The sequence below is a fragment of the Neophocaena asiaeorientalis genome, unplaced genomic scaffold, assembly GCF_003031525.2.
Source record: "Neophocaena asiaeorientalis asiaeorientalis breed wild unplaced genomic scaffold, Neophocaena_asiaeorientalis_V1.1 scaffold1, whole genome shotgun sequence".
NCBI lineage: Eukaryota > Metazoa > Chordata > Mammalia > Artiodactyla > Phocoenidae > Neophocaena > Neophocaena asiaeorientalis.
In genome coordinates this window covers 2,152,509-2,162,276 of record NW_020171981.1, presented here as the reverse complement: position 1 = coordinate 2,162,276, position 9,768 = coordinate 2,152,509, and the positions used below count along the sequence as shown (strand labels likewise).

Sequence of the window (9,768 nt, the reverse complement as noted above, 5' to 3'; positions counted from 1 at the left end):
ACAAAAACAATCCCAGCCAGTGTAAAGTGTCAGGGAGTCCCCGCCCCTCCTCCTGTGCTTCCTCCTCCCCTGCCCCTCCTTCAGGCCCCGCCCCCACCTGCCCAGGATAATTTGTTTCCTTGGGCCAGGAGCCTGGACAACAGAGCTCAGCCTGCCCCCACTTCTGCGTCCAGTCAGGACACCCTCATACCACCTGTAGAGAAGAGGGAGCAGATTTGAAATCAAGTCCAGGTATCTGATGTTCCTTGATAGAGCCGGACTTCGAACGCTGTGTCCTGCTACTCTTGCTGGGGCTTCTCCAGGTAAGGGGACCGAGATCGGTCCCAGACGACAACCTGCTCCCACCCCCCAGCTGCACCAGGGCCCCAGGCTGTGCCAGTCTCAGGGCCAGGAGCTGGCTGGCCGGATGCCCAGGTGGACAGGACGGGCGGCCACCTGGCTCCCCCTCCCCTTCCCCCCTCAGTGATGTCAGGCCAAGGGCGGGGACAGGAGGGGGACAGGTAATTAAGGGCTTGGAGTCTCCCTCCCTAAACCGGTGGCCCCAGCCAGGTGTACCAACACCCAGGGTCCAGGTAAGGACCAGAGCGGGCACTTCATCTTGGGGTCGGGGAGCACCGGCAGATGCAGGATCAATAAGGAAAAAGATCTGGCCTCCTGCTGTGTCGCTCTAGCGGCCTCGCTTTCTCTTTCTCTCCAGTCTCCCATCCCGCCCCCTCCTCACCATCTACCCCCAGTCTCTCCCTATGCTCATTTCCCGTTCTGCCTGGTCCTTCCTCCTTCTCCGCATCTCCCCCTCCCTAACCTCCCCTACCCCAGACACACTCAGGAACCAGGTGATGGGGTCGGGGAAGCAAGATACCAGATTCTCTCCTCTTGGAGACGCGGCTTTCCCGCTGAAACTAGCGCCTCCCCACATTCCCAGAAAGAGAGCTAGGAGAGGAGTCCGAATACCGAGCGAGCTGCCCCAAGTCCCTCCCTAGCTCAGTCTGACTTGACCCCAGTTTGAGTTCCCCCAAGTCTTTATTAAAGACAGACGTCCCCGCGGGGGCAGCGGAGCACCCACCAATTTGGAGGGCAGTAAAGGAGAGGGATTCTCTTAATTGCTAGAGCTCCGTCTCTCTGGATTGTATCCTGACTCAGGAACACAGGGTCCTGCCCTCGGGTGGGAAGGTGGGGGTGGGGCAGGCCCGGGGGACGTGGGGTGGTCTCTTCTGGCTTCAGAAAGAAGTGGTCTTGGCAGGCTGGAGGTCTAGATGTTGGGGGATCTGCAGCTCGGGGGGGCCTGGGAAGAGTGTGTGTGCGTGCGGGGCGGGGAGGGCTGCCTCGTCTGTCTGAATAGGCTGAGGAAAGACCCGGTCCGAGTCTGGGTCTCCCTGGCACGTTGGGGATGGAGAATGCACCTGCCCGCCATTGTCAGGCCTTGCAACCCCACTGCCCCTCAAGAATGCCCCCTCTTGGTCTGCCTGTCCTGGACTCTGCTCTCCCCTCTCCCCCTGATATCCTGCTGGGGAGGCCCCCCGTGAAGGCTAGCAGCCTGTAATGATTAACTCCACAGACACTCCAGCATTCTTCCCAAATTAAACTTTAAAAGAGCTGCCCCCCGGACTCCCATTGGGCGTTTTTTCCCTAGTTAGGGAGTGGGCGGGGCCTCAGGGTCCGTGGCCCTCCCCCCAGCTCCGGGTCATCTAGGGGTTTCCCGCCTCCTCACCTGGACCCTCACCCTAAGGGCTCCCCCACGGGTAAAGCCTTCCCCCGCCCCCCCCACTAAAACCCGATGGGGGCGGGGCGGGGGTCCTGGGCCAGGCCGGGGCCTTCCCGCCACCTCCCGGCGCTTCCAACCCCTCCCCCTACCCTGGGAGGTACCGAAGGTGGCCTTGTTTTCTACGGGCCTCTTACTGGGCCCTGCCACCCGCCCTCGGGGCCAGCCAGGTGGGGCAAGATTCAGGAAGTAAACAAGGAGGCTGAAGGCCTGGAGGACGGGAAGGAGGGTGGGGCCGAAGCCGCCAGGGCCGGAGAGGCTACTGGGGAAGCCACCAATGGGATTCGTAGTAATGAGCGGACAGATTGATTTGGGGGGGCGATTTCTTCAATATAACCTTCCCAGGGCCCCAGTTTGAAAGCTTCAGCTCTCTTGGCGATGGGGGTGGAGGCTGCCCAAGCCGGACAGCTAGGACCCCGTTTCTGCTCCCTTTTCTCTTTGGTCCCCACTGCCCCATTCCTGTCTTGCCTTAGAAGGGTCTGGAGAGCAGGATGGAGGAATCTGAAGGCTAAACCCATCCTGAGTCAGGCTTCCTGCCCACAGAGGCCAGACTCTAGTCTGACTTAAATCTACCCTCTTCCCTTCCAAATGCTGCCCAGATTCCTCTTCCCCCTGGGATGGGGGAGGACCCAGTCCTCTGGGCCCCAGACCACCACACTGTTGGTCTCTGGCTTCCTGATGGAGGTAGCCCCTGCAGCCCCTCCCCTAGTCCTCCTCGGAACGAAGTCACCAGGGCTGGCTGCCGGAGGTTAGACGGGTGCGAGTGGAGTGTTGATGTGCCGGTGTCTCTGGATGTTCGATGGTGGGGGTGTCTTCCCCTTCCTGGCAGGACCCCCCTGGCTCTCTCTCCTGGCCTTCCCCTGTCTGCCTGTCTGTGTCTGTCCTCTTGTGTGTCTTGACTTTCTACTCCTGTTCCTGAGTACACTTCAGGACAGGACAGCCAGGAGAGTGTATTAATTAGAAGGACCCTCATCCCCCAGGGGTGATGAAGATGAGCCCCATGGGCCAGCTGAGTCCTGGGTGCTAAGGGTGGGCAGCAGCAGCAGAATGAAAGTCTTGAGGGCCCCAGACAGGAAAGGGAGCGCTGCATGTTTCTTTGGGTTACTTTGGGTGCACTAGGGGCACCCCTGAGAGGTCAGCTCCACTCCAGAGGGGCTTCTGAATCCAGGCCAGGCCTTTCTTCTCTTCCTCCTGGGTGAGGGGGCTCCTGGGCTGGGTGGTGGCTACTGGGGCCCATTGCAGGTGCCACCTGTGCCGGAGGAGTTGGAGTTAGGCCAAGGGTGGGAGGAGGAGATGATGTCAGAGGAGCCTCAGCGCCCCCCTCCCCACATCCTCCTCCTCCCGCGTCCTGTTCCCGGCCCCTCCCCCGTTCCTCCCAGGCCAGTAGGTTGGGGGGGAGTGGAGGGGGTGGGTAGAGGCAGGGTTGTTTGTGTTTCTCCTAAGCCAGGAAGCTGTGCAGATGAGTCAAGGTTGAATGGAGAGCCCCAGGCAGTGCTGTCCCACCCCACCCTGACTCACCTGTCCCCCAGATCTCCTAACGCCCTCACTTAAGGGTTGGGGACCTGCCTCATCCTGGGGTGGGGGGGTCAATCCCAGGTACCTTAGGCACCAAACAGCACCGGCCCAGTGTGTGGAGAGCAAGTAGGGGGCTGAACTGTGAGTCCTCCCGGGTCCTCCCAGGTCTCAGCCCAGCCAAAAGGGTCTTGGTTCCTGCGGAGGAGGGGCCTGCAATGCCTCTACCCGCTAGTGGGCACCTTTGCCTCTTCTCTCCTTACTCATCCTGGATGCCTGTGGGTGGTAAGACACGGGTAAGACCCTGGCCTTGCCTGGGGTGGCCGGGCATCTTCAGACCGGTGGGTGGACAAGACAGGTGCACAGTAATTGGCGCAGAGGCCCCAGCACAGTGTGGAGAGGGAGCCCTTCAGTCTGAATGTGGAAAATCCAGGAAGGCTTCTCAGAGGAAGTGGCTCGGCATTGAGGCCTTAAGAAATTTAGGCAGGAGGAGGGGCCTGGGGAAGGCACACAAGGTTTGGGGGCTGCTAGGGCGAGGGCCCCCAGGCTAGCTTCCTCCCTCCCACAGCAGCTGAGCCCGCCTCCTGCCCTCCTGGCTCCTGTCCTTCTGCACCTTCTCCCCTTCTGTGTATCACTCGGCACTTGGGAAGGCGTTGCCACACCAGGCTCTGACAGCAAACCGCTGGAAAAACCTGGGGCAGAGCCCAGAGGAGTGAGTGCCCCACGTTCAGAAAGGGTGACGCCGAGACGCTGAGCCCCAGACCGTCCGTGCGTCATGGAGTCTGTTGCCGCTTCCTGTCTTGTGGTGGGGGACCCTCACAGCTCTTCCCCTGGACAACCTGGGCCTAAGGAAGAGCACTGGACTTGGAGCCCAAACACGGGGATCCACTCCCTGGCTCGCCTGTGATGGGGCAACGATGCTTCCTTCTCAGGAACTCAGTGTCCCCTGTGTTAAAATGGGCACAATCTACCCTTCCTCAAAGGCTCCAGGGAATGCCAGTTAGGGGGGAGCAAGGAGGTGCTGTGTAAACTCTGGGGGGCACCTTGACAGCAGGGTGAAGTCAGGAGGCCTGGGTCCTCTTGGCCCCTCTCCCCAGGACAAGGGCACAGGTGCAGCTGTGTCAGCCCCCTCTTCTCCCTCAGATGTCATGGAGCTGGGTCTGTCTCCACCTCATCTCAGCAGCTCCTCAGAAGACCTGTACCTGGCCCCTGGGACCCCTCCTGGGACTCCCCCACCTCCCGATGTTCCTCTGTCTGAGGAGGTGAAGAGGTCCCAGCCTCTGTCCATTCCGACCGGCAGGTAAAATGGGGTGACGGCTGAGGGGGGCCGGGGGGGAGTGGTCAGCGCCGGGGTAACGCACAGAAGCTTGCAGTCAACTCCTCACTCCCCACTCCTTCCCCCCACACCGCCCAGGAAACTTCTTCGACAGGAGGAGCTGCGGTCAACCTCTCTACCCTCCATCCCCAACCCCTTCCCCGAGCTCTGCAGTCCTCCTTCACAGACCCCCATTCTTGGGGGGCCCTCCAGTGCAAGGGGGCTGCTCCCTCGAGACACCAGCTGCCCCCATGTGAGTTGTCCTGGGAAAAAGAAGGGAGGGAGCGTGGGGTGCTATGGGACAGGGGTGGACACAGTGCCGCCCCGGAGGAGGTGGGGGGATTTGGTCAGGGATCCCTGAGGGTAGAGCAGACGGGGGACGGGAAAGAACCATTCTTTGCCCTTCCCCGAGTCTTCTGCCGTTCCTGGGGCACAGGTCATAAAGGTGTACAGTGAAGATGGGGCCTGCCGGTCAGTGGAGGTGGCAGCGGGCGCCACGGCTCGCTACGTGTGTGAGATGCTGGTACAGCGATCTCATGCCTTGAGTGACGAGAACTGGGGGCTGGTGGAGGGCCACCCCCACCTAGCACTGGGTGAGTTGGGGTGCAGGGGGCTGCCTGGCCCGGGAGTCAATGCTTCACACCTCGGGCTAGGCCGGTGGCCCATCCGGGAGGCCTCGTTGGTCTCCACTGACCCCTGCTCTTTGCCCTTGACCCTAGAGCGGGTCTTGGAGGACCATGAGTCGGTGGTGGAAGTGCAGGCTGCCTGGCCCATCGGCGGAGCCAGCCGCTTTCTCTTCCGGAAGAACTTTGCCAAGTACGAGCTGTTCAAGAACACCCCAGTGAGTGTGTGTGTGGGGGGTCTGGGCACTGGGACACCCCGATCCCCACCCTGGACCCTCAGTCACTGACCCCTGGCTCCTTTCTCCCCCAGCACTCCCTGTTCCCAGAAAAGATGGTCTCCAGCTGTCTGGACGCACACACGGGCATATCCCACGAAGACCTCATCCAGGTGAGGGGACACCCCCATTTCACGGCATGTCCATGACTCCGCAGGAATGCCCAGTGCTTCTTGGCCCTTAAGCCTGTGCCTTCCGTCTTTGGGGTGGAAAGCCCAGCGCAGCCCTAAGTGACCGTGGACAAGTCACTTTCTCTGCCTGAGCATCAGTTTCTTTGTTAAATGAAGACAATAAATGTATGTGATGCACCTCCTGCCATAAAGGCAGGTCCTGGGAAGCCGTGTGTGTGTGTGTGTGTGTGTGTGTGTGTGTGTGTGTGTGTGTGTGTCCACCTCTAGGCCTCTCACCCTGCTCTCCTCTGGCCTCAGAACTTCCTGAATGCAGGCAGCTTCCCAGAGATCCAGGGCTTCCTGCAGCTACGGGGGTCAGGACGCAAGCTTTGGAAACGCTTCTTCTGCTTCCTACGCCGGTCTGGCCTCTATTACTCCACCAAGGGCACCTCCAAGGTGAGGTCTTGAGGGTGACAGCCCCAGCCCCTCAGATACCCCATCCCTGGTCCTTCTAGGAGCTGCCCCTTCTCTGTTGGAACTCCTGGACCTTCCCCCCTCTAGGCCCTGAGACCCACAGCTGCTCTTCTTTCCCTCCCAACTTAACTACCTCAGGAGTTAGCAGTGGGAGAGGCAGGTGAACTGAGTTCAAGTCCTGGCTCTACTTCTGTGTGCTGTGTGACTTGGGGCACTTCTCTGCTCCTCTCTGGGCCTGAATTCTCCCCAGCTGGCTTAGGGGGGCAGTGGTGGGGGATGGGGTCTGCCTTTACCAAGTATTGCTCACTTGTGCTGTGCAGGATCCGAGGCACCTGCAGTACGTAGCGGATGTGAATGAGTCCAACGTGTACGTGGTGACCCAGGGCCGCAAGCTCTACGGGATGCCCACGGACTTTGGCTTCTGTATCAAGGTGAAGAGCCTGGCCTGGTCTGGGAGACAGCAGGAGCTTCTAAGCACCAGGATCCTACCTGGGGCTTCTAAGCTCCCTCTGGGACCCCTAGACTCCTCTCCCTGCACCCTGCCCTGCCCCACGGAGACGGGAGACAGGAGACGGGAGACGGGAGACGATCTCTGGTCCTAAAGGCAGATATAGGACCAGCCAGTTTCCTCTCCCCGCAGCCAAACAAGCTTCGAAATGGCCACAAGGGGCTTCGCATCTTCTGCAGTGAGGATGAACAGAGCCGCACCTGCTGGTTAGCCGCCTTCCGCCTCTTCAAGGTGAGGTCCTGGCACTGGCTTGGGGGGCTGGCCCAGCCCTGGGGGTCCCTGGGGTGAGGGAGGAGTTATAGCTCTGCCCTCAGGAAGGCTCCAGAATGAGGAGGCATCACAACCTTGCTCTCTCAGAATTCTTGGTCCAAGGCCGGAGTCTCAGCTCTGGCTTCAGGAAGGCCCCTTATCCGGGGGCAGAGATGTAGCCCTGCTCTTGGGGAGCGCTGGTCTGGGTAGGGGGCGGTGCCACCGCCCAGCTCCCAGCACCTGCTTGACCTCCGGCCTCCTTTCTCTCTCCACCTCCCAGTATGGGGTGCAGCTGTATAAGAATTACCAGCAGGCACTGTGCCGCCATCTGCGCCCACCCTGTGTGGGTTCCCCGCCCTTGGTGAGTGTGCCCAGGGGTGTTAGTGTGGGGAGACGGGGGAGGCACCCAGGCCCTGTGCTGCGGATACTTGGGTCCTGCTTTGACCCATCCCCCCACCCTGTCCAATCTGCAGAGGAGTGTCTCAGACAACACCCTGGTGGCCATGGACTTCTCTGGCCACGCCGGGCGTGTCATCGAGAACCCCCGGGAAGCTCTGAGTGCCGCCCTGGAGGAGGCCCAGGCCTGGAGGGTTTGTTCTGGGGACCTACTCTCCACATGGGTTTCCATGGAGTGGGAAGAGGAAAGTGAGGGGAGAGGGGAGGCCCCCAGCTGCGGAAAGAGGCTCTGTATTCTTCAGGGGCTGGTAATACCCCAGCCACGCCCTGACCCGCCGTGTCCCTCACTTGCTCTGCAGAAGAAGACGAACCACCGACTAAGCCTGCCCACCCCGAGCTCCGGCATGAGCCTCAGTGCAGGTGGGTGAGGGCCCGCCGTCCCCAGGAGTGGGGACTGCCATGGCTTCTCTGCGCATTCCTCACGGGGGGGTTAGAATGAGGGTCCCCGCCCTGGAGTGACCGCCCCTCTGCCTCTCCTCACCCCAGCCATCCACCGCACCCAACCCTGGTTCCACGGACGCATTTCCCGCGAGGAGAGCCAGCGGCTCATCGGGCAGCAGGGCCTGGTAGACGGGTAAGGGGCAGGGCTGGGCAGGGCAGCAGCGCCGGGGACAAGAGAGACGTGGGTCAAGGTGGCAGCCGTGTGTCCTCGGGTAATATTGCCCTGTCTCCTGGCAGCGTGTTCCTCGTGCGAGAGAGCCAGCGGAACCCGCAGGGCTTTGTCCTCTCGCTGTGCCATGTGCAGAAAGTCAAACATTACCTCATCATGCCGGTGAGTAGTCCCAGGTTCCTGCTGCAGTGGAGATGCAGGAGTCCCAGCAACCTGCCCTCCTCGCCAGGCCCCCTCCCCACGCTGGCCCCCAGTGTGCCTGGGGTCTCCCGCTCTTTCCTTCCTCCTGCTCAAGCTGTGGGGACCTCAGCCCTGGCCCAGGAGGGAGCTCATTCGGCCCCGGGCCCCTCCCTGACCTCCCACCCCCTATGGCCACACCCCAGAGCGAGGAGGAGGGGCGCCTGTACTTCAGCATGGACGAGGGCCAGACTCGCTTCACCGACCTGCTGCAGCTTGTGGAATTCCACCAGCTGAACCGCGGCATCCTGCCCTGCTTGCTGCGCCACTGCTGCACCCGCGTGGCCCTCTGACCACCACACAGGCGGGCCTGCGTCTCAGCCCACTCCGCGCTGCCCACCCACCTCCGCTCCTAGGGTGGATGCAGAGGGGGCAGAAGGTGGGGCCAGGGTCATCGTGGATGGCTGGGGGCTCCCCCACCCCGGTTTCCTCCTCTGCTCCTGGCCTCCCTCAGGCCGAAAGTGCTCCCCGCCCGGTCCACCCTTAACTTCTCCTTAAGGGAAGGCACTTGGGTGGGCATCTCCCCTTCATGGCACTGCTCTGGGGCAGGGCATTATGGGAGAAATGGGGGCAGCCCCGGTGGTCTTTACACTCCACACTTTGTACAGACTGAGAGGCCAGTTGATCTCTGTTTTATACTAGTGACAATAAAGATTATTTTTTGGTACTCACAGGGGTGAGTTCTGTCTGGCAAGGCACGGTTAGGTGGAGTAGAGCGGAGAGGTGGGCACCAGTCAAGGCCTTGAGAATGTGTCGGATGGATCGAGGCCACATGCTGGCCAAGCCTGGATGTTTCTTTTTTTTGTGTGTGTATCCCATCTCCCCACTAATCCCCCAGTCATTTCTTAGAAACCTGGATTTTTCTTGAGGTCCTCTTTTGGTCATCTGAGAGTTTCCGGTGCCCAGCATGGAGCCCGGCCCATAGTGGGTGCCCAAGGATTGCTTGTTAAATGAATGAATGGACAGGGGACTGTCATCCAGGTGAGGTTTCCTGACAGGACCTAAAGCTATGGAGGTCACTCTAACAGGGCCTGGGAGCTGGAGATGAGTCAGACAGCATCCGTGTCCTTGGCAAGTCCTGGGCTACCTGGCGAGATAAGGAGTCCTGAGAAACGCACGATCTACCACCACCAAGTCACACAATGGCTCTTCCCCCCACCCCCCGCCCTGTCAACCCTCTCCCTCCTCCCCAACCCCACGTCTGCTGCCTGTCCTTACAGTTGGTTCTACGCCCTCCAGAAAGTCCTATAAATGGAATCCCACAGCACTCAGCCCTCTGGGTCTGGCTTCCCTCTCCAGTCTGTCCTTCAACATCCAGTGATCTTTCCAGAATATCACTCCGCCTGTTCCCCGGGCCTCCACTTCAGCCCCGATGGACCCTGCAGTGTCTGGCCTCTGCCCACTGCCCATACCAGCCCATGTTTTTGTCGAAGAGTTTTATAGTTTCAGCTCTTACATGATGGGGGAGCTTTATAAGAAAGGTAACACCTGAACTCCTGCCCAATCTTCAGATCGCAAAGAGATAGACCCTCCCTCCACACGTGTGAACCTCAACGGGTCATTATTTTTGCCAAGAAATCAAGCTCCCTGAATCCAATGACTAGTTTATCGGAAATAAAAGGAAGAGAGGAACACGTGAA

General features: G+C 60.5%; 1 protein-coding gene across 3 annotated transcripts; it reads left to right on the top strand.

Moving 5' to 3' along the window:
• GRB7 (growth factor receptor bound protein 7) lies at positions 1 to 8,799 on the top strand. 3 transcript variants are annotated; one of them, XM_024745938.1, is made up of 15 exons: positions 1 to 302; positions 4,415 to 4,571; positions 4,686 to 4,839; positions 5,023 to 5,179; positions 5,306 to 5,427; positions 5,520 to 5,597; positions 5,913 to 6,050; positions 6,389 to 6,499; positions 6,709 to 6,807; positions 7,106 to 7,186; positions 7,299 to 7,415; positions 7,581 to 7,641; positions 7,768 to 7,855; positions 7,960 to 8,053; positions 8,275 to 8,795. In XM_024745938.1, exons 1-15 carry the CDS (start codon positions 239 to 241, stop codon positions 8,419 to 8,421), a joined length of 1,668 nt encoding a protein of 555 aa, XP_024601706.1. In that variant the 5' UTR covers positions 1 to 238; the 3' UTR covers positions 8,422 to 8,795. The 3 variants fall into 3 exon arrangements, with proteins under 3 accessions (XP_024601706.1, XP_024601713.1, XP_024601722.1); XM_024745945.1 differs by lacking the exon at positions 1 to 302 and adding an exon at positions 486 to 572 and having other exon boundaries at positions 8,275 to 8,799; XM_024745954.1 differs by lacking the exon at positions 1 to 302 and adding an exon at positions 3,892 to 3,983 and having other exon boundaries at positions 8,275 to 8,799.
• Positions 8,800 to 9,768: the final 969 nt, after the last annotated feature.

Coding starts and splice junctions, on each gene's coding strand:
- GRB7 (XM_024745938.1), top strand. CDS start 239: ATGTTCCTTGATAGAGCCGGACTTCGAACGCTGTGTCCTGCTACTCTT. Junction 7,642..7,767: donor CGGCATGAGCCTCAGTGCAG/GTGGGTGAGGGC, acceptor TCCTCACCCCAG/CCATCCACCGCACCCAACCC. Junction 7,856..7,959: donor CAGCAGGGCCTGGTAGACGG/GTAAGGGGCAGG, acceptor GTCTCCTGGCAG/CGTGTTCCTCGTGCGAGAGA.